The sequence below is a fragment of the Schistocerca nitens genome, chromosome 2 (assembly GCF_023898315.1).
Source record: "Schistocerca nitens isolate TAMUIC-IGC-003100 chromosome 2, iqSchNite1.1, whole genome shotgun sequence".
Taxonomy (NCBI): domain Eukaryota; kingdom Metazoa; phylum Arthropoda; class Insecta; order Orthoptera; family Acrididae; genus Schistocerca; species Schistocerca nitens.
The window spans coordinates 257221154-257248967 of NC_064615.1; the positions used below are offsets into that span (position 1 = coordinate 257221154).

The following is a 27814-nucleotide window of genomic DNA, read 5'->3' on the forward strand; positions in this document are numbered from 1 at the left end:
GTGGTAATGAGGTACCATTCATCATTTAAAGTCAGACTACAGTGTCGGAATTGAGGAACTAACGACGAAAAAGTTTGTTAATGGCCAAAGCAAACTTCATAACAAATATTCTTGATCTGTTTTGTATTGTAAATTGCTGAGAAGGGATCAACGTTTCAAAACAGCATTATTTACTTTCTAACGAATATTGTAGAGGTAAATGTAGGTGAGGATTCTCCAAGTAGAATAATGGAGACCGCAAATACCAATAATCTACACTTCATTGCAAGATGGAGACACATCCGCCTACACACATACACAACAGTAGTCAGTAATGAACTGAGTCAAAGATTGTAGCTGCAGCAGAGCCATAGTGCTGGCCCAAAGAGTTTCCTCGCTGGATACCATTATTGCTGCCAGATCGCCGTAGAGACCCCCAGCCCCCTCCTGGGAGTGTAGAGTACCTGGTGTGTGGAGGGGTTGGACGATGTTATGCCACAACTTTCCATACAGGTGCACAACCACCTGTGTAGTGATTGACTGTTCACACACAGAATGGGGTTGCTGAGTGTTAGAGGCTAAGAATGGGAGGTGATTGTATCAAGGCGTCTGTGTTTTGCTCTAGTGGTGGAATCTGGGGCTGAAAGAGATTTCTAGTGATCATGACTGTGAGAAACCTGTCTGCTGAAAATGTGAAAATGATTATATTTGGGTCGTTATCCAACAAAAGTCTGAATTATCAGGAGAATGTTTCTGGAGGGTGCGCTGTCAGGGACTCATAGCTTATCTTGTTGTCCTTTTGTGATGAGAAGATTGTCGGTTAGTTTAACTGAGATTTCCTTTGATAGGAACTGATGCAAGTCCATCACACTATAATTTCGACATCATCCAGCTTAATGTTCAGCATGTCGTCTGTGTGATTACTGATATTTTAAGGAGTACTGGTAGCATCAAGCAGTGTCCAGACCAGTTTAAGTCTGTTGACTGTAACAGTAGTTTAGATAGGATTAGATTAGTACTTGTTCCATAGATAATGAATACGACACTTCGTAATGATGTGGAACGTGCCAGGTTAATAAAAGGTGTCTATAAAGATATTACATTACACAAAATATTACATGACACTTAATATTTTTTTGGGTGGGGGGTGGGGAAATTACCCACTTACTATATCCAAAAACTTATCTAATGAGTAGAAGGAGTTGCCATTAAGAAATTCTTTTAATTTCCTTTTAAATGCTATATGGCTATCTGTCAAACTTTTGATGCTATTAGGTAAGTGACCAATGACTTCTGTGGCAGCATAATTTACCCCCTTCCGAGCCAAAGTTAGATTTAACCTTGAGTAGTGAAGATCATCCTTTCTCCTAGTGTTGTAACCACGTACACTGCTATTACTTTTTAAATCGTTTGGATTGTTAATAACAAATTTCATAAGTGAATATACATATTGTGAGGCTACAATGAAGATCTCTAGCTCTTTAAATAAGTGTCTGCAGGATGATCTTGGATGAGCTCCAGCAATTATTCTGATAACACACTTTTGTGCAATGAACACTCTTTTACTCAATGATGAGTTACCCCAGAATATGATGCCATACGAAAGCAGAGAATGAAAATAGGTGTAGTAAGCTAATTTACTGAGATGTAACCACCGAAATTTGCAATGACCCTAATAGCATAAGTAGCTGAACTCAAAACGTTTCTGCAGATCTTCAGTGTGTTTTTTCCAGTTCAACCCCTCATCAATGTATACACATAGAAATTTTGAATATTCTACCTTAGCTACCGATTTCTGATCGAAGTCTATATTTATTAAAGGTGACATTCCATTTACTGTGTGGAACTGTATATACCGTGTTTTGTCAAAGTTGAATGAGAGCCCACTTAATGATTTTCTGAAAAACATCATTTACAATTTCATCAGTTAATTCTTATCTGTTGGATGTGATAGCTATACTTGTATCATTGGCAAAAAGTACCAGCTTTGCATATTTGTGAATATAGAACGGCAAGCCACTAATATATATTAAGAACAGCGGAGGACCCAAGACCACACCTTGTGGCACCTCATTCTTGATTGTTCCCCAGTTTGAGAAATAAGCAGTTTTTTTGCATATTATGTGAACTGCTTATTTTAACTTTCTGCACTCTACCAGTTAGGTATGATTTAAACCATCTGAGCACTGTCCCATTCATACCATAGTACTTGAGCTTATCTAGAAGTATTCCATGATTTACACAAACAAAAGCCATTGAGAGATCACAAAAAATCCCAAAGGGTGATTTCTGGTTACTCAGAGCATTTAATATTTCATTAGTGAAAGTATATATAGCATTTTCCGTTGAAAAACCTTTCTGGAAATCAAACTGACATTTTGTTAAAACTTTATTTTTACAAAGGTATGAAGCTACTGTACAATACATAACTTTTTCAAGAATTTTGGATAAGGCAGTCAGAAGAGAGACTGGGCAGTAGTTGTTGACATCAGACGTATCCCCTTTTTTATGCAGTGGTTTAACAATGGCATACTTCAGTCTATGTGAGAAAATGCTCTGCTTCAGAGAGCTATTACATATGTGGCTAAGAATCCCACTTATCTCTTGGGAACAATGTTTTATTATCCTGCTGGAAATGCCATCAATTCCATGTGAGCTTTTATTCTTGAGAGAGTTTATTTCTTCCTAATTTCAGAAGGAGAGGTGGGTGGAATTTCAATTGTATCAAATCGTGTGGGTAAGGCCTCTTCCATTAACTGCCTTGCTTCTTCTAATGAACATTTATACACTCCTGGAAATGGAAAAAAGAACACATTGACACCGGTGTGTCAGACCCACCATACTTGCTCCGGACACTGCGAGAGGGCTGTACAAGCAATGATCACACGCACGGCACAGCGGACACACCAGGAACCGCGGTGTTGGCCGTCGAATGGCGCTAGCTGCGCAGCATTTGTGCACCGCCGCCGTCAGTGGCAGCCAGTTTGCCGTGGCATACGGAGCTCCATCGCAGTCTTTAACACTGGTAGCATGCCGCGACAGCGTGGACGTGAACCGTATGTGCAGTTGACGGACTTTGAGTGAGGGCGTATAGTGGGCATGCGGGAGGCCGGGTGGACGTACCGCCTAATTGCTCAACACATGGGGCGTGAGGTCTCCACAGTACATCGATGTTGTCGCCAGTGGTCGGCGGAAGGTGCACGTGCCCGTCGACCTGGGACCGGACCACAGCGACGCACGGATGCACGCCAAGACCGTAGGATCCTACGCAGTGCCGTAGGGGACCGCACCGCCACTTCCCAGCAAATTAGGGACACTGTTGCTCCTGGGGTATCGGCGAGGACCATTCGCAACCGTCTCCATGAAGCTGGGCTACGGTCCTGCACGCCGTTAGGCCGTCTTCCGCTCACGCCCCAACATCGTGCAGCCCGCCTCCAGTGGTGTCACGACAGGCGTGAATGGAGGGACGAATGGAGACGTGTCGTCTTCAGCGATGAGAGTCGCTTCTGCCTTGGTGCCAATGATGGTCGTATGCGTGTTTGGCGCCGTGCAGGTGAGCGCCACAATCAGGACTGCATATGACCGAGGCACACAGGGCCAACACCCGGCATCATGGTGTGGGGAGCGATCTCCTACACTGGCCGTACACCACTGGTGATCGTCGAGGGGACACTGAATAGTGCACGGTACATCCAAACCGTCATCGAACCCATCGTTCTACCATTCCTAGACCGGCAAGGGAACTTGCTGTTCCAACAGGACAATGCACGTCCGCATGTATCCCGTGCCACCCAACGTGCTCTAGAAGGTGTAAGTCAACTACCCTGGCCAGCAAGATCTCCGGATCTGTCCCCCATTGAGCATGTTTGGGACTGGATGAAGCGTCGTCTCACGCGGTCTGCACGTCCAGCACGAACTCTGGTCCAAATGAGGCGCCAGGTGGAAATGGCATGGCAAGCCGTTCCACAGGACAACATCCAGCATCTCTACGATCGTCTCCATGGGAGAATTGCAGCCTGCATTGCTGCGAAAGGTGGATATACACTGTACTAGTGCCGACATTGTGCATGCTCTGTTGCCTGTGTCTATGTGCCTGTGGTTCTGTCAGTGTGATCATGTGATGTATCTGACCCCAGGAATGTGTCAATAAAGTTTCCCCTTCCTGGGACAATGAATTCACGGTGTTCTTATTTCAATTTCCAGGAGTGTATAATATTTTCTATACAACACATAAAAAATGATTATTCAACACATTTTCGACTTCCGGCTTGTTGTTTGTCAAATTTCTATTCGCTTTGCTGCTAATGCTGTCATCCTGTACTCTTGGTTGCCCTGTCTCCCTTGTAATAATATTCCAAATTGTTTTTATTTTGTTATCAGAGGTAGTAATCTCAGACATGATACACATGCTTCTGGACTTTTTAATAACCTTTTTTAATGTAGCACAGTAATTTTTATAATATTTGGCTGTTTCTGGGTCATTACTCTTTCTTGTTGTTAGATACAGTTCCTTTTTGTGGTTATAAGATATTTTTATTCCTTTAGTAAGCCAAGGTTTTTTGCATAGTTTTTTAATAATTAGAATTAACTACTTTCTTAAGGAAACAGTTTTCAAATTCTCTTACAACTGTATCATGAAGCAAGTTATATTTTATATTAGCATTGGGTTCCTTGTACACCTCATCTCAGACTAACTGCTGAAGATTTTTCTCTGAAATTTCTAATTGTTGAGTCATTAATTGAATGCACAACTTTGGAGGGTAGTTTTGAATTATTGATTGGAGCTATGTCATATGCTGTAACTATCTGAGCACCATGATCAGAAAGGCCACTCTCAACAGGACAATAATTTACGTTTTTAAACTTATCTTGGTCTATAAAAGAGTTATCTATCAATGTGCTGCTGTCCTTTGCTACCTGAGTAAAAAATTAATGACGGATGTCAAATTGAAAGAACCGAGCAAGACTTCCAGGTCATTCTTCCTATTACACTATTTCAGTGAATCAACATTGAAGTCCCCACAAATAATCTGACAGATAGTACAACAAGGCATTCAAGTTTTCCAGGAATAAATGAAAGTTTCTTGAAGGGGACCTATATACTGTTACAATTATAAAAGAGCCCTCCTTCAGTTTAAGTTGACAGGCACATGCTTCTATATGTTGCTCTAGACAAAACGTTTTTTGTCTAAGCTTTTTATACAGTGATAACTTTTGACATATATGGCAATTCCTCCTCTCATCTTATTCTCTCTACTCATATGTGCAGCTAGTTTATAACCACTGATATTTACCTTTTCCATATCAGAAAAAATGAGATGCTCAGACAGGCATAGTATATCTATTACATTATCAGATTCAATGTCATCTAAACAAATCAGGAGCTCATCTACTTTATTCTTCAATCCCAGAATATTTTGGTGAAAAATGGTAACATTATTTTTTACTTTTTTAATCCACCAATATTTTGGTTAAATATGGTAACATTATTATTTACTTTACTGTTGTGTTTACTTGCACCTGCCTGCCTGAACTTCTCATTGGACACTGATATTAGTCTACAAAAGAGGTACATCCATGAGTACTAGTGTCCCCCCTTATGGATTTCGCTAACAGCACTGACAGTTTACCCAACCCTTTCCTATTGAGGTGTAGGCCATGCCTTGTGAAATCCCCCCTATCAATAGCCTTGACAGGAACCAATCCAATGTCTCACAAAGCGGCCGCCCTACGCAACTGAACCAACTACTGTCAGAGCGGTTCAACTGGGGCTGATAATGCTGCACAAAAGCAGAAACCAGCCCAACATTGGTATGGGTCGTTGCAGAGGCTCTTTTCACCAGGTCACACTCAATACTATAGCCCTGATCCCTATCAATACTGTTTCCCATTCCACCCACTATCATCACATGATCCTGCTTTGAGAAACCTTGCACAAGGAACTTATATCCTCTACCACCTGAATAAGACATGGACTTGGTTTGAAAAAGTTTGCAAGTTTGCGACCTGGTACCTGTCACCTGATTTTTCCTGCAAAATCTGGCCGACACCTCTTCCATAGCTGCTACCTAACAACAGAACTTTCCTCTTACTTTCTACTTTTTTCAAAACAGTTGGTTTCCTTGTGAAATTCTGTTGCATCTTAACTACATCTACTTCTACTGCAGCCTCTTCCTTATTTAAGTGCGATAGCAAGGCAAATCTATTGGTTGTGCCAGTTGGGGAACTGTCAGGCACTGTTCTCTTTCTGTGGCCCCTGTTCCCAGCTACCACTTCCCAACACTGTTTACCCTCCTCCCCCTTTAACCTCTTCAGTTCCACCCTCGCGCTGTCCAAATCAGCCTGAAGGGCTCTAATTTTCTCCTCCTGTTCAGCTACAATCCTGTCTCTTGAGAAAACCCTGCAAAAGAATGCAAGAGTCTCGTTTGCTTCCCCAATTTCCACACTGCTACAACTTCCAAAATGAAACCACCTGTCACAACAGCTGCATAAAACCCCTGAACTAACTTTCCGACTGCAGCTCACACACTTAGTATCCACGGTAGTTTGGAAATTAGTTAAGAGATTTACTAAGTGATAACGATAATATATTAAATACAGATGTAAAAGGACACTAAATATATTCTGGAAAACAGTATGTAAGTAACCTAGTAGCAAATACTATACTATATACTCCTTCCACCCTTCTGCTTTCCCCTCTTTGCTTAGAACTGGGTTTCCATCTGAGCTCTTGATATTCATACAAGTGGTTCTCTTTTCTCCAAATGTCTCTTTAATTTTCCTGTAGGCAGTATCTATCTTACCCCTAGTGAGATAAGCCTCTACATCCTTACATTTGTCCTCTAGCGATCCCTGCTTAGCCATTTTGCACTTCATGTCTACCTCATTTTTGAGACGTTTGTATTCCTTTTTGCCTGCTTCATTTACTGCATTTTTATATTTTCTCCTTTCATCAATTAAATTCAATATTTCTTCTTTTACCCAAGGATTTCTACTAGCCCTCGTCTTTTTACCTACTTGATCCTCTGCTGCCTTCACTACTTCATCCCTCAAAGCTACCCATTCTTCTTCTACTGTATTCCTTTCCCCCATTCCTGTCAATTGTTCCCTTATGCTCTTCCTGTAACTCTGTACAACCTCTGGTTCTTTCAGTTTATCCAGGTACCATCTCCTTAAATTCCCACCTTTTTGCAGTTTCTTGAGTTTTAATCTACTGTTCATAACCAGTAGAGTGTGGTCAGAGTCCACATCTGCCCCTGGAAATGTGTTGCAATTTAAAACCTGGTTCCTATATCTCTGTCTGACCATTATGTAATCTATCTGAAACCTTCTAGTATCTCCAGGGTTCTTCCATGTATACAAACTTCTTTCATGATTCTTGAACCAAGTGTTAGCTATTATCAAGTTATGCTCTGTGCGGTATTCTACCAGGCAGCTTCCTCTTTCATTTCTTAGCCCCAATCCATATTCACCTACTATGTTTCCTTCTCTTCCTTTTCCTACTATTGAATTCCACTCACCCATGACTATTAAATTTTCGTCTCCCTTCACTACCTGAATAATTTCTGTTATCTTATCATACATTTCATCAATTTCTTAATCTACAGAGCTAGTTGGCATATAAACTTGTACTAATGTAGTAGGCATGGGCTTCGTGTCTATCTTGGACACAATAATGCGTTCACTATGCTGTTTGTAGTAGCTTACTCGCACTCCTATTTTTTTATTCATTATTAAACCTACTCCTTTATTACCCCTATTTGATTTTGTATTTATAACCCTGTATTCACCTGACCAAAAGTCTTGTTCCTCCTGCCACCGAACTTCACTAATTCCCACTATATCTAACTTTAACCTATCCATTTCCCTTTTTAAGTTTTGTAACCTACCTGCCCGAGTAAGGGATCTGACATTCCATGCTCCGAACCATAGAACGCCAGTTTTCTTTCTCCTGATAACGACGTCCTCTTGATTGGTATAACGCTAAATATGCACGTTCAAAAATTAGGCCTAAACAGCCGAGTGTAACCAAAGCGAACTTTTTGCGATTACTGGAAGAATACGCAAATAAAAGAAAAACATTTAATGGCAAGCTTGAAGAGCACACGAATGAACGTATTTAATCAGTTAATCTATAGCAAATGCACTTAAGATTGCGGCATAGCGCTAAGTATGCACACTCGGAAAGTAAGGCAAAGCCGCGAAATGTTAAGAAAACGAGCTTTTCGCGATTACTGGAACAATACGCAAATAAAAGAAAAACCTTTAATGGTGAACTTGAAAAGCACGCTAATGAACGTATTTAATCAGTTAAACTATAGCAAATGCACTTACAATTACGGTATAACGCTAAGTATGCACACTCAAAAAATTAGGCCTAAGGAGCAGTAAGTAAACAAATGAACTTTTCGTTATTACTGGAACACTACGCAAATAAAAGAAAAACTTTTAATGGTGAGCTTGAAGAGTACACTAAAGAACGTATTTAATTAGTTAAAAGTGTTCAACTACAACTAATTACAACCTAAATTACTTATCTTTCACGAGAACTCTGTCTCCTTACGTGCGGCCTTGTGCTGGGCTACTAACACCTGGCGTCCAGCAAACGTCAAAGGTACCGTGTTCCAATCTAATCATTTTATGAGTTTCTGAGTAGGGTGGGTATAATAACGGTTGGACAATCTCATCGTGCAGTATTACCTGACCAGGGTCCTGTAGAGCTTTATGGACGAAAATTTTCTGAGATCTATGTGCGTTCAGGGTGGTGTTTTCTTGTGTGCAATATATTGCTTAACTTTGTGGACAAGCGGCGGCAATTTTTTGTCTGTGTTCAATAGTGATCTTTCTGTGGAGTCGGCCGGAAGAGTGAGGGTTTAAGGAGTTCCACCAGACATTCATGTAGATCTTCTTTATAAGTTGTACATACATGTAAAAGCACCCAAGCCGTGCGTTCATCTATTCCCCTTTCTGACACAAGAGAGCAGTTTTTACTGTTTGTTACCAGCTTTCTACAAGACGATTATTTTGTGGGTGGTAAGCTGTTGTTTGAAGGTGCTGGATACCTCATAAACGACAGAATTCAGTGAAAACTGTTGATTTGAATTTTCTGTCTTAGACTGTTGTTCATGTGTCAGGGAAACCGAAGGGGAAATCCACACGTTGACATATGCTTTTGCAGTGGTTTTGGCGATGATGTTCAGAATTGGTGTAACCTCAATGCAGTGCATTACTCTGTCGATCGCTGAAACAATAGAACCATTACAATTTGAATCAGGGAGGAGCCTAACAAGATCTTAAGTGGATATACTGAAAATGGCCCTTAGGACAGAATAGCCGCCGAGTCAGGGTTGTGTATGCTATCCTAATTTGGGACACTGGCAAGCAGTGCATGCTCGCGTCCAAGAATTGCACTCTTTCTTGACATTTGTGCAGATGAAGCGGTCTGTACAAGCTTCGTTGTTGGATGAATTCTAGGGTGTAAAAGTCCATATAATTAATCGAAAATGGCTCATCTCATGGTGAGTGGTACTAGTGGACGAAGGCAGTATTGGGAGACATTGCCAGGGACGTCACGGCGTTTGGTGTCACGGCGTTTTATGCCTGATCCCACTGCGTTGTCATGTAGGCGTTCACGTAAATGTGCATCCTCTGGCTGCAATATTGCAAGTCTGTCAAAATCAGTATCTATTGAGAGAGTGTTTATCCATGGAAGGAAACCAGCAATGACATTGTCTGCACCATGTAGATGCCAGACATCTGTTTCGAATTGTGAGATGAAGTCCAAATGACAGAAACACCATGGGCAACAGTCTTTTGTGGGGTTTCGAATAGAATCTGCAAAGGGGTGATGTTCCTTATAGACTTTCAAACATCGGCCCTCAGTGTCAACTTTAAAGGATCGTATTGCTTCGTACATTGCCAACAATTTTCTATTATAGGCGGACCACTTATGGGTTGAGTCTGTCACCTTTTGGAAAAGAAACACAGTGGTTGTTGTGTGCCTGCTATTGACTGCTGTACAAAACAAGGCCATTAGAATCATAAATGATTAAACCTAGAAACTCTTGTAAGTGCTTGTTTAAGATTTTAGGTATTCTACCTTTATGGTATATTTCATTATGGTGACTCATTTTTCTTTTTTAAAACTAACATAATGGGCAAGGAATAGCAGTCTATTTAAACAGTAACAGTCATCACCATAACGTTTTTGTTGCGGTTTTTGTTATCTTCTGTCCGAAAACTGTTTTGAAGTAGCTCTCCATACTACTCTATTCCATGCAAACCACTTCATTTCCGAATAACTACTGCAACCTTTGTCATTGTTAACCTGCTGACTTATTAATCTCTTTCATAGCATACACGACATAAAAAATAAGTAAATACCAGCAGCAAATATAAAACAAGAAAAAGCAAGCAAAATGAGAATAAGTAAGCGAAATGGGAGTGGGCAAGCATAGCACATGTATCAACAGTTACTGTCAGAATGGTGGAACACATGTAACCAGGTGTTCTTTGTAGCTGGGTGGGTATCTACATCTACATCTACATACGTGCTCCACAAGCCATCGTAAGGTGCGTGGCGGATGGTACCCTGCGCCACTACTAGTCATCTCTTTTCCTGTTCCGCTCACAAATAGAGCGAGCGAAAAATGACTATCCGTATGCCTCCATATGAGCCCTGATTTCCCGTATCTTACCTTCGTGCTCCTTCCACGCAATGTATGTTGATGGCAGTGGAATCATTTGATAGTCACTTTCAAATGCAGTTCCTCTCAATTTTCTGAAAGGTGTTTATCGAATAGAACGTCACCTTCCCTCCACAGGCTCCCATTTGATAACCTGAAGCATCTCTGTAACACTTGCGTGTTGTTCCGACCTACCAGTAACAAATCTAGCAGATCGCCTCTGAATTGCTTCGATGTCTTCCTTCAATCTGACCTAGTATGGATTTCTAACACTAGAGCAGTTCTCAAGAATAGGTCGCACCAGTATCGTATATATGCTGTCTCCTTTACAGGTGAAGCACTCTTTTCTAAAATTCTCCCAGTAAACTGAAGTCTACCATTTGCCTTCCCCGCCACAGTTCTCACATGATCGTTCCCTTCAATAACGCTTTGCAAAGTTACGTCCAGATATTTAACGACTTGACTGTGTCAAGCAGGACACTAGTAATATTGTATTCGAGCATTACAAGTTGTTCTTCCTACTCATCCGCACGAACTTACAGTTTTCCACATTTAGGCTAGCTGCCATTCATCACACCAACTGGAAATTTTGTCTAAATCGCCTCGTATCTTAGTACAGTCACTCAACTTTGACACTTACTGTACTCTACAGCATCATCGGCAAACAACCGCTGATGTCTGCCCACCCTGTCCGTCAGATCGTTTGTGTAGATAGAGAAAAACTGCAGTTCTATTACGCTTCCCTGGGGCACTCCTGATGATACACTTGTCTCTAATGAACACTCGCCGTCGTGGACAACATATTGGTTTCTATTAGTTAATAAATCCTTGAGCCACTCACATATCTGTGGAATTATTCCATTTGCTACCAAAGGCCTTGCCGCAGTGGTAACACCGGCATTCATCAGATAATCAAAGTTCACCACTGTTGGGCTTGACTAGCACCTCTGCCCCTCCATATCTGCATCTGATGACGACTATTGGCTGAAGATGACACGGCTGCTGGCTAGTACTGCTGGGCCTTCAAGGCCTGTTTGGTTTTTTTTCCATATGCTCGTACCTTCGTTAACAGCCTGCATTGGGGCATCATGCAAATGCTTTTAAGAAATATGGAATCTGCGAGTTGCCCTTCATCTATAGTTCACAGTATCTCATGTGAAAAAGAGGAAGCTGAGTTTCGCAAAAGTGATGTTTTCGTGGATATAAGCTTCTCATTTTCAAGAAACTTTGTTATATTACAACGGAGAATATGTTCAAGGATTCTGCAGTAAACTGAAGTTAGGGATATGGCTTGTAATTTTGTGATTCCGTTCTTTTACCCATGTTATAAACTGGAGTCACCTGCGCTTTTTTCATTCATTCAAATCTTTCAGTTGTTTCTCTATGCAAGGTTTGCTCATTACTATGTTGTCCATATGGGAATCTGTCCGATGGTCAAACTGTGGTATGCTTGTGCGGATGCTCCTGTGTGAATGATTTCCTGAATGTGAAAATTAAAACTTTGTCTTTCGTTTTTCTATCTTCAACTGCTACACCAGATTTGACAACAACGGACTGAATGAAAGCCTTAGCTCTTGTTAATGTTTTATATGGTAACAGAATTTTCTCCGTTTCTCAGCCAGATATTTTGCTGAGGCGTGACGGTGGTAGTTGTTAAAGCACTTGCCCACGAAAGGCAAAGGTCCCGAGTTCGAGTCTCGGTCTGGCACACAGTTTTAATCTGCCAGGAAGTTTCATATCAGCGCACACTCCGCTGCAGAGTGAAAATCTCATTTTGATGGTAGTTGTTGTATGCTTTACAAATGCACAAATCCTTACTAACCTTGGTTTGTCGTTATTTGTGCGTTCTCTTTTGTACCGAGAGTGCAACAGCATCTGCGTCCTCGGCATCTTCAGAATTTCGTTATTAAACCACGGTGGGTCTGATCAATCGTTTGCGCATTTACTAGGCCCTTAACTCTCCAGACCACTATGATCTGCTCAACTTTGCCCATAATTCCTCTACATCCATCTTACTGGACCTAAACGATTTCAGTTAACTGCCTAAGGGAGATGCTAACAACTGCTTATCTGCTCTATCTAGCAGAAACACTCTCCTAAACTTCTCGAATGACATTAACTTTCGTAACTGTAGTTGCTTTAACGACATCATGTTCGCCAATCCCGGTTTCTATAGTGAAATTGTCGATAAGGTCCACCATGTTTGTAGCTGCAGCGTCCAAGATATTGCGTGTGGACCGCCTAGCTAGCTGCTCAAGACAGTTTTCAGAAAACGCTCTGTCTGTTCCCACTGCAGTGAATCCATAGACACCCTAGTCTACACTATATAGGTTAAAGTCGCCTACAACTAGTACAGCATGCTATGAGTATTTGCGCACTGCTGACCGTTAGGCTTTCTTTGAATGACTCTTGAACTATCACAGTGGAATTGGGTGGCAGTAAAAACATCCAACAATTAACTTGGTCTCACATACACCTGTTATACACGAGCAGATAACTTCACTGTCACACTCAACTTCAACCTCAACAGAGACAATATTTTTGTCAACTGCAATAAAAACTCCCCTCTCTGGGGCCTGTAATCTGTATTTCTGATGTAAGTTCCACGACTCGCTAAATACCGTAGAGCTTTCCATTTAGAGTTTCAGCTGGTGTCGGTCCCAAGAATAATTTGAACACAAGAACTTTCCTGGAGGGCAGTAAATTTAGGAACTTTATTACGAATACTTTGACAGTTTACTGATAAAATATTGACAGTCAAAGTGTCTTTATGCTGAATGCCCTCTGCACATCAACTGGCGAGTGTTAATCAGAGCACCTGAAACTACCGTATAGCCTAAAAATCCCTGATGTGCACTCCACTCTGCTACCCGAGTAGCTGCTTTCTTTGTGTAGTGCTCCCCTAACCTATCAAGGGGAGTCCTACAAATCTCCATTAGACAACACAGGTCTAAAAATCTGTTGCCAAGACGGTCAGATAGTTGATGAAGCCTTTGGTTCAGACCCTCCACTTGGCTTCAAACCAAAGGACCCAATAAACACTGGGAACAATGCTGGAAATTACGAGCTCTGCTTGCACCTCGTGGGCGAGGCCAATTGTCTTCACCACCCCGGGAGTCGTCTGTGTGAACTGAAGATGGCCTCAGAACCTACACTGTGTATGATCAAGTGAAGTAAATTTCTGGTCCGAAGGTCAGTGCAGCCGGGCGTCTTATTAGGGTGAGACACTCCCCTGATTGACAGTCTATAAACCTGTTCCCACACACTGATCTGTCTGCGCAAATGCTTGCACACATCACATCTGCGCATACAGATCGTTGCTTGTGGACAGGAGTTTTGTGCAGATACGAGATGTTCGCAAACCTAGAAGTTGGAGTTGAAGGTTTGAGCAAAACTGCTAAAAATCTTTACGTTCATATCGTGTCTGCGCAAAGACGTTGAAGTGTGTGGACAGGAAATCGCCGCAAATCTATCACAAAAAATGTGTTCCAGTCAGCTGTTGGTTCACTCAAAGTGTTTGTCCTCTGTGCTGCAGAGTGAATTTTAAAATAGCAGGTACACATCAGTGTTCTTGATAGTTCATTATTAAACTTATTGCAATAGGAGTCATACATGTTTGTGGAAAAGTAAAACCAGGAAATATAGCGATAGGGATAAGAAGGCAGCTGCCTATAATTTTTTAACACAGAAATTATGAGCAGTTGACCTTATGGCAAACAGTGAAGCGGTACAAAATAAAAGAAAATCGTTGAGGACTGTTTCCCGTAAAGAGCTAAGCAAAGTAACGAAATCTATTCGATATGGTGCTGGGAGATTTCTAGCATACTTGCACTCAATACTGTCCTACGCCATAATCTAATGTGAATTGTGACATTGTAGAAAAGAAAGGGCCCTATTTGTTCTAAAAAAGGGTGCAGTCAGGATATTGTGTGAAGCTGATAATGCAACAGACTGGAACAGTGGCTTCAGGGACATAGTTATTTTACACTTTTTTGACTTCCTTGTATAATTCGTGTTTTAAATGATGGAAGCATTTTAACCACCGTAGGATGCTAGTTTTATTCCTTTAACGCAACATGCATGCAAATGTGACACACACACCACCAATATCAGACATCTGATAATGATCCAAGGCCGAAATTGGCCAGTAATGTGATTTGGATGCATAGTGCATTAAAGGAATGAAACTGACATACTATGGTGGTTAATATGGTTCCATCATTTAGATGATACATTGAGGTTGTGAACCACTACCTTAAGAACAAGTAATTTGTTGTTCATATATAGAATGATTTAGAGGTGAGGTGTAGAATTCACTAGCATAGCACTATGAGTAAAACTTTCGAGATATATTATGAATCCCTGTGCAGAGTTCAGAATAGAATTTTATATTCTAGTGCAAAAGTTACTAGTAGACTTCAGACAGGGAACTGAAAATCCCGACTTACAAGGGAACCTCCCCATCGCAACCCCCTCAGATTTAGTTATAAGTTGGCACATTGGATAGCCCTTGAAAAACTGAAGACAGATCAATCGAGAAAACAGAAAGTAGTTGTGTAGAACTATGAAAAAATTATCAAAATATACAAACTGAGTAGTCCATGTGCAAGATAGGCAACATCAAGGACAGTGTGAGCTCAGGAGCGCCGTGGTCCCGTGGTTAGTGTGAACAGCTGCGGAACGAGCGGTCCTTGGTTCAAGTCTTCCCTCGAGTGATAAGTTTAATTTTTTATTTTCAGACAATTATCAAAGTTCAGGCACTCACACATAATCAACTGCGCTCTCCAAAATTCCAAGACATGTTCAGATTTACTTGGACATATGCAGGATTTGACGGTCTACACACGGAAAAATTTGAAAACGTTAAAAACATATGTTTTGACGGCGCACAAGGAAAACTGTGCAACTGTGAAACTATTGCATTCATTTGTTGCAGTTTATGTGACAAGCTCTTATGTTTTCATCACTTTTTTGGGAGTGATTATCACATCCACAAGAAAACCTAAATCGGGCAAGGTAGAAGAATCTTTTTACCCATTCGTCAAGTGTACAAGTTAGATGGGTCCACAACATATCCCTGTCATGTGATGCACATAGCGTCACCAGTGTCGTATAGAATATATCAGATGTGTTTTCCTGTGGAGGAATCGGTTGACCTATGACCTTGCGATCAAATGTTTTCAGTTCCCATTGGAGAGGCACGTCCTTTCGTCTACTAATCGGACGGTTTTGCGGTGCGGTCGCAAAACACAGACACTAAATTTATTACAGTGAACAGAGACGTCAATGAACGAATGGACAGATCATAACTGCAAAAATAAAGAATGTAAACTTTTCACTTTTTTTATAAAAAGATTTATTAAAAAAACAATGTTACACATTCCAAATACATAAAAGTTCATGTACTAATCATATACACATGTTATACATGAAGTTATTTAAACAAAACGGTTTGATCATTTCAATTACGCTGATGTTAAAGAAAGATAACAGAAGATCGTGTTACTGACCAAATTACCAGAAAGAATTAAGTTAAACATAAAAAAAGTTATTTAAAGACATTCAAACTTCAACCTGAAGAAATAAAATCTGCGCTTTGAATGGCATGAGCTCCAATCTTTACAGAAGCATAATTAGTTCTTTATGATGGATATCAGCAAGTTGGTGGGATAATTTTAAATATAAAACAATTTAATAATAAAATTAGACAATTTCTGAAATACTTGAGAATGGCAGAAAGCAGATATATAATAAAGTTGACTAGCCTTCCAACTACACTTTCTGGACATTAATTGAATGTTAAGTATCTGAAGTGATCAGACCTATATATTCAGTCTTTTACTGCGGAACTGACTTACACACCACAGTGCAAAAATGAACAGGGCAATGTGGCAGTCATTGAATATTACATTTATCAGATAGAATCTTATGGTTTTAACCAATCGATAAGGACATTTCTATAAAAACTGTCTATTTCCAGATTTATAATACAAGCCAATAATGCACATTTAATGTTTTGTGTTTTGACACTATTAGACACAATCTCAATGCCAAGTAAGTTCTGTACAATAGCTTATAAATTTCAAAAACTACTCTCTGAAATAGAAAAAGCACACATCATAAATATACTGTAAAATATTAAATAATATCCTTAAGGTAACTACAATACATCACTGTCAACCCAGTCTTCTATTTCATATTAACCAATGCCCATTCTTTCAAATACAATTTTTAACACATTACCGAACTTTTTCTTGTAATTCGAATACCTTCTAATTTTGTGGAATTCACACAGCATGTGTACCTTGAACTCTATGATGCTATCGGATCCTAATTTGTTAAGGTCGTAATTAACAAAATTTCCCAGCAACCAGTACACAGCATTATTTTTTGCTTCTGGGAAATAGCGTGCTTCAGGCCTGTGTATCATTGACAGCGATATATTGTCAGTGGATGTTTTTGTAATCAGAGCTATTTGCTCCCGGATCCACTTCCAGCTATTCATGTGACCACTGCAAGTATATCTATGAATTATTGTGTCAACTAGATGGCATTGTTGACATAAATTTGTTTCACAGAGTCCGATTGTGTGCAGTCTTTAATTGGTGCTAACTATGTTGTTAACTGTCTTGTACCATGATGTTTTTATAATAGACATGAGCACATTAGAACTAATGTTTTTCCAAATCTCAGTCCACTCAATGTTTGGAAACTGTCGTTCTATTTTGTTCCTTCCTTCGCTCTTCTTTCGTTCCCACATTATGGCTCTCGCTGTTAAGTGTCGTGACAGCCTGAGTTCGACACTGACATAACTAAACTCAACATATAAAATCCTCACATGCTGGAAGCGACTGTTGATATTCTGCACATCAATCAGGGGAAGCAGGCTTGGAGGTTTAATGATCTCGAATAGTTGGCTGGTTATGCTTTCTCACAAGTCTTTTATTAAATTAACTTGCCTTTTGATAAAAAGTGCAGAGGCTTTATCTGTTATATCAGTTAATCCTAGTCCACCATTTTTAGGATCTAAAGTGGCTACTTTAACAGGTACTCTGAACACTTCACCTCTGCACAAAAATTTTGTGATTTTGGACATTATTCTCCTCGATATCATTCTAGGTATTGGAAACAGCTGGGCAGTATAATAAGCTTTAGCAAGGATGCCTGAGTTGATATACTGTGTTCTTTGAACTTGGTTCATATATCGAGTTAAATTCTCTACAATGGCTCCTTGCACTTCATCTGCTGCAACTTTCCAATTTAAAGCCGTCATTTTCATAGGGCATGCTGTAAGGGTGATCCCAAGTGTTTTATGTTGTCAGACTAATTTTGCCCACTCAACGTTGATATTATCAAAACCTCTGAGATTTAACATCTTACTTTTTTTCCGTTTGCATTTGCTCCAGATGCTCTACAGTACGAATCAGTCACTGTTGCTAGCGTGGTTACCTCGTCATTATTCCTTATAATGACCCCTATATCGTCAGCATAGGATCTTATAACTGTTTTATTTCCTGATAATATTAAGCCTTTTAATCTAGCATGGACATGTCGGAGGAAAGGTTCCAGCGAAATGGCGAAGAGCGACATGGACAGAGGACTTCCTTGAAGAACACATCGTTGTATTTGCATCGGCCTGGATTGTTGACAATTCACCGCTATTTTAGCATTTATTCCAGTTGCTATGTTCTTACTCAATTGTATGACCCTATCGTTGAAACCTATTTTCTTCAATGTCTGTATAAGATATTCATGACTTACTGCATCGAACGCTTTATAAAAATCTAAAAACAATAAAGCACACTTTATATTTGTTACAGAAATTATTGCAATGATATCCCTGAATTCTGCAAGCTTTTGAAAAGTGGTTCTGCCTTGCGTGCAGTTCTGATGTTGACTAATAATTTTATTTGCAAGGCATGAAATTCTCTTGTTTACTATTCTAGCTATTAATTTATAATCAGAATTCAGCAGTGAAATTGGACGAAAATTATTTAAATCTTTGTTTCCACTATTTTTTAGCACCAGAACAATTTTACTCTCCTTAAACTCAGCTGGAATCATTTTACCCTGAATAACCTCATTTACAATGTCCGTGATTTTCGCACCTACTATTGGCCAGTAATGGATGTAAAACTCTGCTGGCAGACGATCCGGTCCTGGGGATTTTTTTGGTGGTGAGGCGCACAGAGTCTCATACATGTCTTCTTCACTGACAACCTCGAGAAAATTTTCGTTGTCATCTTCTGTCAGCTGTGGGGTTAGGATGTCGAGCAATTCTTCCAAGGAAGTATCACTACTCTGATGTACAGAATACAGCGTGCAATAATAGCGATAAATCTCGTCCATGATACCCTGCTGGCCTCTGAGAATTGTGCCATGTTTTGTTCGAATTTCATCAATAAAAGTTCTTCTCTCGTTTTTCGTATGCTTCACTAACTGATATAGGGAAGTAGTTTCATCTTCTGACACCGAATTTGCCTTCGATTTTATTTTCAACCCTTCCATTTGACTTCTCTTGATATTAAGTAACTTGGCTTTGACTTTTTTGATGTCTGCTATCCGAAGTGAGGAACCTGCTGAGACTTGATCATACAGATCTCTCAAAACGGAATAGTAATATTCTATAGTGCATTTCAATTCCATTGCGCTCTGACCACTGTATTGAATAACAACCTTCCTCAACTTTGGCTTTGCCATTTTAACCCACCAGTCAATAGCAGTGGCATATCTACTACAGGCATGCAGGCATATTGCCCACGTTTCTTTAATCAGGTCTTCTAAATCATGATTTACTAACAAGGAAGTGTTCAAATTCCACTGATTCTTGAATTGGCGAACCAGCTGTCTTGTTAGATTTATGCAAGCTAAGATACTTGAATGGTCTGAAAAGTATGTAGGAATGGTTTCTACTTTTGTCACAGAAGTTTCAAGATTTTTAGAAATATGTGGTCTATCAATCCTGCTACGTGATGTTGCCGTGACATAAGTGAACTCAACAATGTAGGGGTATTTGATTTCCCATATATCCTTTAATTCTAAATCAGTAACTAGTTGTTTTAGTTCACTTGAGAAATTAAAATTTGGTAACTGATCTTTTCGATTTAAAACACAATTAAAATCACCTCCAAGTAATAACTGTCTTGGAGTTTTCCTTAACAAGTATATCAGGTCATCTTTGAAGAAACGTGCCCTGTCAGTTCGATGAGAACTTCCTGAAGGGGTGTACAAGTTGATGATAGTTACATCATAGATATTTAGTCCTATTCCCCTTCCAGATTCCAGTCGTTCCACCTCGCTTACTGTAATCCCTTCCCTCACCAAAATAGCTGTTCCAACACTTGTTTCGGGTGACACATTTATGTAACTGACAAAACAGGGAATTACCAAATCCGAAATTAGAACTTCTTGTAACAGGGCAATATCAGTCGCGGATTCGTACAAAAATTCCTTGAGGACCGATAATTTCAAACCGGTCGTAATTTAATTTATGTTTATAGTGGTGACAGAATAGTATTGCGTCATTGTGCTGTCACTCTGTAGTTGTTTTGATGAACTAATTTAGTTTCCTGTGGTTCAGGGTTCAGTTAAGCTGTAACAGTTTTCTCGGAAGGCTGAACATAGAGTAACACTTCCATCAGTTTATTAGTTACTGTCCCGTTTTTTTTTTTCTACTTCTGATGTTTTATCTTGAACAGCGAGCAGACTGATTTCCTGGTAAACTTTCTGATTTTTCCTCCAGTGATTCGTGTAGGACCGTTTCGGACCGAACACTCTTTGGGCTTGGGTCGCCCCTACCGGATTTTCCCTTCCCTTGGTTACGAGCTACATTCTCATTTGGTTGCTTAGGCATTTTACTTCGCGGCTTATCTGGAGCAGCAGCAGACGCTTTCGCAATTTCGGTTTCCGGCGCCTGCCCTGAGGTATCGACCGTGATTTCAGTTTGGCCATCACTTCCTCATTCTTTATTAATTTCACTCACTTCCTGAACGAGGGAAACAAATGGAGACTGCAGTTTTGTAACCTCTCCCTAAATTTGTTTACTAACAGATAGCTGCTGATCTTTGCAATCAGCTACTGCACCAGTTGTTTCTTGCAAATTAATGCCGTTTGCACCCCCTTCATTTTCTGGTACCGTATGTGTATTATCTTTCTGTTCATTTGTTTCTATTCGCCTTTTGCCTTCAGGTTCCTCTGCCTCCTCATCACGCTGTTTTTGCTTGCTAAGTGAGGGAGTGGGACAAGACAGCCCGTCCTCTGAACAACTATAAGTTATCTCCAGAGGTCGTTTTTTCGGTTGCATTTCAGTTTCACGAGTAGTGGCAACAGGGTTTTCTTTTGTTGTTAACGGGGGAAATTGACTGTTATCGTGAAGGGAGACATCAGCTTGGCTTGCTGCGTTAACATCCTCAACCAGTTGATCCAGGCTATTCTTTGGTAACAGATCATTTAAGGTAAGTTTTTGAAGCTGTATCAAATTACTTTTAAGAACAACAGTTCGCCGCGGACATTCCTGTCTGAAGTGGCCGGTTTCGTTACATATATGACATGTAGCTTCCTGACCTGCATAAACAATTTGTGCCTTATACCCACAAACAGTTACGTGAGACGGAATATTCGTCTTGACGTCCATCTCTACACAGCGGACTCCGTTAAAACACTGCAGTTTAAAGCGAGGCGACAATCTTTCATTTGCAATTGATTTAACGTCTCGATAGTTTGAAAGAGCTTCCTTAATCTTATCATTTTCAATTTCAATGGGAAGATTCACGACACGAACGGTTTTGTAATGAATGTCCGCTCTATAGATGGAAACCTTACTTTTATAACCATTTCTATCCACAAAATCTACTTCATAGCCCCACTTTCGTAACACTTTATCAACAGTCGAAGCACTGATTAACTTGACAAAAACACAGTATTTTTCCTGATCCAGTTGCCAGGTATGGACGGTTTCAGAATTTAGACCAATTACCTGTGTAATCCAGTCATCTATTTCCAGGGATGTCGGCTGAACAGGACGGGATTCTTTGTCAAAAGCAAATACCAGAGTATTCTTCCTGAGGTTTGTAGCCATGATTAATCCAGCGAAGCAATATCGGTTAAACAAACGAAATTCTAATTAGAAGCAGCAACACCAGAAAGAGCGATCAGATCACAAGGAATAGGAACGAACACGGAGATTAACGGGCGGACGGCACTCGTCGAAGCACAAGTACAGCGATGTAAACACGGAAGTGCAGCGCAACAGTTAACAGTGGCCACTCACGAGCGCGGCTGAAACGGAACTGCGAAAATAAAGAATGTAAACTTTTTACTCGAGGGAAGACTTGAACCAAGGACCTCTCGTTCTGCAGCTGCTCACGCTAACCGCGGGACCACGGCGCTCCTGAGCTCAAATTATCCTTGATGTTGCCTATCGTGCGCATGGACTACTCAGTGTATATTTTGCTTATTTTTTCTTCTTCATAGTTCCACACAACTTCTTCCTGTTTTCTCGATTGATCTGTGTTCAGTTTTTCAAGGCCTATCCACTGTGCCAACTTATAACTAAAACTGATGGGGGTGCGATGGGGAGGTTCCCTTGTTAGAAACAAACTGAACTACAGCTCATTGCCCACATATGTAGCTTCCAAGAACATATTGTCTCTAAAAGTGTAAAAACGTGATCCTTAACTTGTCAGAATTGAGGCACAGTACTTTACTTCACTTCATGAAATCACCCTTCAGGACAGTGTAAATAGCTCAAGATTTTTCTACACGATTTCACTCTATGCTTGTTTAGAAATTGCAGCAACAAATTCTAGATCCTTGTAGTTCCTATTGCAAAGAATCCTAGTCACCGTCAGCCGCTCATGTGGAGAAATTTCTCTCCACATACAAGTTTTTCCCGTCTTATACTAGGAGTTATAAGCGTCAGAAGATATTTGTGCGTTTCGAAATCCATCCTCAGCTACTGTAGTCTTCGAGTTTCCCCCCATAACTCGTGAAGTAAATTTGTATGCGAAAACTACCATGTAGACCATTATGAGCTGTCTTTCTATTTCTGGCTTCCTTGCTTTTTGTTTTCCGCAACACAGACCTTAATAGGATTTCTCCATTTCTGAATAAATGATTGAAACTTTGTGGTTTAGTGTGGGAGAATCTAGTTACTTGCCACTGAAATTTCTTTTCTACACCGACAGATGGCAGGCGAGCTATAGATTGGAACTTTCGTTATGTCAACATCCCATTTTCGCATCTATCTATTGCATGCCCAGCATTTGGCGCAAATATCTGCGCAGATAGATCGTTGCGCGCTAACGTGCCTGAATGCAGTGCAAAATCGTTGTCACATACGAAGTTCTGCTTTGTCTAATGTCTCTGATTCACAGAATCGTGGTGTTAGGTGTAGTACTGTGGCGGCGTCGGATTTGGTTGTTGTATGTGTTGATTTCCTCAAACAATTCGAGTTGTGCGTAATGTCATGTCGTATTGCTAATTTAATGGTCTCGTCATTACTCCGTCTACGTAGAGCAGGGAAATTTGTAACACCAGATCGTTTATCAAAGAGAAAATTTCATATAACCAGCAGTAAGTTTTTGTCTATGTAAACATTATGACTATGGCTAACATTTCCGCTTCAACATTTCTTGAGACACGTGGATAATTTAAAAAAATAAAATAAAATCAAATCATCAATTGCTTCGAAAGGCGTCAGCAAGAGTGATGGCTACGTGACAAAGTAAAATATCAAGTGTAGTTCACTGGAGAGCCGGTTTGTATGAACAGAACTTTTTTCCTCTGTTTAGTGGGTAAATCAAACTGTCTTATTGTATATTTATTGATCCAGCTGTAACATGCAGTACAGATTCGTGTAAGTTTTAATGGACAGTTTCAAATAACGTAACTGCAGTAGACCTATAAACAAGAGGAAAATACGCAAAACGTTCTTACATTCTTAATTTCATCGATATATGTTTTAAGAATTTCAGGTTGCACATATTTATAAGTTCTTGTACAAAATGAAAGCCATGCTTTATCAGGAATGACCGTAGTTTATTAAATAATGGCTCGAAGAATGATTAATTTTTCCGGTGTTATTGTATGTGACGCCACGGTGGGTAATAAGTTTCTGATAGGACTATGGCATGGAAAACATTTTTCTGGTATTTGACTGCCCAGTAAAACAATTATCTTTTATATACTTAACAGCACGCAGCCTACATCCGAAGTACGTTTGTTCTAAGACTATTATTGTCGCAGAAAATTAATCTCTCGCGAAATGGTGGGTGGATGTGCTATATATCCAACACGAAGGATTTCTATTGATACCTGTGTTAAAAATTTGTTAGAGTTCATATCTACATCGTATAAAAGTTCCATGTATATTTTGTTAAGAGATGTTCAGTGCAATATGACTGATGGGATAGTAAGAGGTGTGGTGGTATGTACCACTGTCCATGGCCAGTCGTGAAAGTCATTAGGTACTGGAGTTTGTTCTTAGCGAGATAAATAACATACAGTGCATTTGACGAATAATGTTTCCAGTGTCTTTTTTACACGTAACTCATTTCTTGTCAAAATATGGGGAAAATGTGTGATGACAGTTTTTCGGCACATTAGGAGAATGTGTGTGCCAGTGATCTGCAATAAATGTTGTGCAATGGTAGCAGATTTCTGGATCCTGGCTCTGTTATGCCAGGAACAACAGCATGTCAAACTGCAAGATTCCCCCCCCCCCCCCCCCCCCCCCCGTTTTGAATAAGTGACCTGTGTGCAAACAGCACGTGCACCTACGCAAAGTTATAGACAGAGCTGAAACTAGGCTGAAGTTCATGCAGTTATCTTACGCATATTCTGGAAATTTTTTTAAAAATTGAAGATGGTCAAATTGTGAGCATTTTCTAAATTTGGTCACTTGACATTGCATAACCCATTGAGGTAATTTGCAGGGTTGAAGTATATCCCCTCCCTCCCTCTTGCTTATGGTGTCAGAACTGTAGGATAGAGTTGGTGAAGCCATCAGATGTGAAACCCAAAGGAAGGTTGTGAGTAGTGTTGTAGTGTAGCATAATTTTTATGTCCATGCCATATTTAATGCACTTTCATCATTTGGTACATATTATGTACATAATGAGTGTGATGAAAAATGATAGTTGCTACTCACCAAATACCTGAAAGTGCTGTGTCGCAGATAGGCACAACAGAAAGACTCAGAGAAAATGAAGCTTTTGGCCAACAAGGCCTTTGTTGAAGATAGAACACAACACGCACAGACACAGATTGCACACACATGACTGCTGTCTCTGGCTGCTGAGGCCACTCTGTGAGCCTCATGGCCTCATGTGTCTCAGCATCTCTGCTATATGGTGAGTAGCAACTACCCTTTTTACAATATTGTTACATTCTCCCCTGTGTTTTCCATTATTTACATGTATTGTACATAAAGGATAAGAAATGGAGACTGAACAAGCTCTGCATTATCCATCCATATCAAATGGTACAGCACGGGTTGCTTGACCATCTCAGAAAACTTTTATATTTGCTTGGTGAATTCCCCAATGTTTAGTGGTCACAAAAATATTTTTTTTTTAAAACATTATTGTTTATTATTTTGAAATGGTGGCTATATTTGTTCCAGGCCGCATGTGTTTTTTCGTATTTGCAAGCATCTACATTTTTTACAATTATTCAGTAGTGGATTGTCCTAAGCCTTTCAGATGAAATGCATTTAGTTCAACACCCTCTGGGCTACAAATTAACATCATTATCACTTAATTGAATGTATTCTTTAATATATGGTTAATAGTTCGAAGTTATCAGCCACAAATTAAAACAATTTTTGAACAGCAGTTTTCCAAAGAAAGATAAATTTCTCAGCTTTAATATTTTTTCTAGTAGTACACTGTATAATATAGTTACTTTTTATAGAGTATCAAAGGTGAGCAGCTTACACTTAAAAAATACAACAGGCCTATTTTTAAAAATGTATTTTTTTTTTAATTTTTCCATTTCGTGGCCTACAATCTTTTTGTTGGGGGACCAGATAAATATCTGAAATTTTCACAGTTAATAGACCTTTATGATATCAAACTTCAGTATAAATTTCAACTTTGAGATTCAATTGGAAGTTATGGAAAAAAGATTACAAACAAGAGTCAAAAATATGTTTAACATCTGCGACATCTGGTAGGCTGATCTAATAAAGTATACCAATTGCATAATGTAACACACCAAATTACTCTAGCTAATGATTATATGTCGACACAGTGCTGTGATAATTGTTTCAGCAGGCTAACAATTGCATCTGCAAGTCTAATTGTTGTCTTCCCCTTTACACCAACAATTGTCTACTCACACTTATTTAGCTAGAAGCTCTTGAAGTGTGCAGTTGAAAAATGATGTCTGTGTTCTGTTGATGTTTTTAATAAAGCGTGTCATAAAAGTGTGTATGAAGTGTATCCTAAAGACGTTACTTTAATCCAAGATTACAGTGAAGAAGAAAAAGTGTTGTTTTACTTAAGAGTCGGCCCAGAGGTCAAATCAACATGCAAGTACTATGAAATGAAATACTTAAAAAAATTTCATCACCTTTTTGGTCAGTCTTCCATGGACCCTTTTGAGAAACATAAGAAACATATAACAAAACGTCTGCAAGAAATAACATTTGATCATTATTCTAAAAATAAAAACCCTTTCTTCAATCTCGTACCAGGAAAATCATTGTGTCCAACATGTTATTCTAAGATATTTGTAACTCGCAAGAGAAAGTATAGTGAAACCTCAGATACAGAATTTTGTGACTTATCAGCAACCATTAAAAAAGTAGATACAGCTTGTGAAATCCTGGGTATGTCGCCTGCTAGTAAAATTAGAAAACTAAGTCAAGATAAAAGAACAAGTGCCTTGAACACAAAAATTGAGAAAGTGGCAGCTACAGTCAAAAAGAATTTGGAAGTTTCATTTCAAAATACAATTTGTACTAAAACAGATGGAAGTTCTAAAACTTCACCAACTGAATATGATGATTTGATAGAAAAACTAAACACTTAATTTCAGTACTTCTAACAAAGTGGATAAAATTAAGATTATCAGTTTACTGCTGAATTCTTGGAGTTGAGCAAAAGTTAATGATTAATTTAATGTGTCAGAACATCTTGTTAAGTTAACAAGGCAATTAGTAAAATAACAGGGAATTTTACTAGCATTACAAAAGAAAAGTGCATCTAATTTGGTAGCTGAAAACACAATCAATAAAGTTATTAAGTATTATGACGATGACAATAACAGCCGTTTGATGTCTGGCAAAAAAAACTGTGTTTCTGTGAAAGAAAATGGTTCTAAGAGTCAAAGACAAAAAAGGTTAATAATGTGTAATGTAAATGAAATATTCACTGAATTAAAAAAAAAATTCCTGACATTAAAATTGGAAGATCAAGGCTTTGCGAGTTGAGACCAAAATGGTGTATTGTTGCAGGGTCATCTGGCACCCATAATGTTTGTGTTTGTTTGTATCATCAGAACGTTGATGACAGATTGGGCCAATCTATAAAGACCTTTTGGAAGTTATGATATGCAATATCGACAGTTACAATTGTATGATCAAGGGAAAATGTGAAGATTCTCCAGGCAAAGAACACTTACTTGACATGTTTGAAGAATCCTAAGAAGACGATTTGATGCTTGACAATATAAAATACAAACATTGGGTGACCCCAAGACAGAACTGAAGTGGTGACAGTCATAAAATCAAGAGAAGAGTTTTTTGAAGTGTTGGTGGCTAACCTTTAAAATCTGAAAATGCATCATTTTATTGCAAAAACTCAAAGTAAATTTTTGAAAGACAAAAAGCAAACCTTGGCAGCTGATGAATGCTTAGTTCTTGCTGACTTTTCGGAAAATTATTCCTTTGTTGTTAAAGAGGAAGTACCAGGGCACCACTGGGTAAACAAACAGGCCACAGTTCATCCATTTATATTCTATTATAAAGATGAAGATAAACTAATGAGCCACAGATTTTGTGTCGTAAGTGACTACCTTGAACACAGCACTACAGCAGTGCACATTTTGCAACTAAAATTAACAAACTACATTAAACAACACCATTCCATAAAAAAACTGATTTACTTTTCAGATGGGGTAGCAAGTCAATATAAAAACAAAACAAA

The 27814-nt window shown here is 39.4% G+C and overlaps 1 protein-coding gene across 1 annotated transcript in view; it reads left to right on the forward strand.

Moving 5' to 3' along the window:
- The first annotated feature begins 641 nt into the window (after positions 1-641).
- Positions 642-27814, forward strand: part of LOC126234966 (ferredoxin-2, mitochondrial) — a 92906-nt gene continuing 65733 nt past the window's right edge. Inside the window, exons 1-5 of the mRNA XM_049943704.1 lie at positions 642-708; positions 828-954; positions 8527-8593; positions 8688-8801; positions 22925-23237. Coding sequence (XP_049799661.1) covers positions 642-708; positions 828-954; positions 8527-8593; positions 8688-8801; positions 22925-23237 — 688 coding nt within the window. The remainder of the gene's footprint in view (positions 709-827; positions 955-8526; positions 8594-8687; positions 8802-22924; positions 23238-27814) is intronic.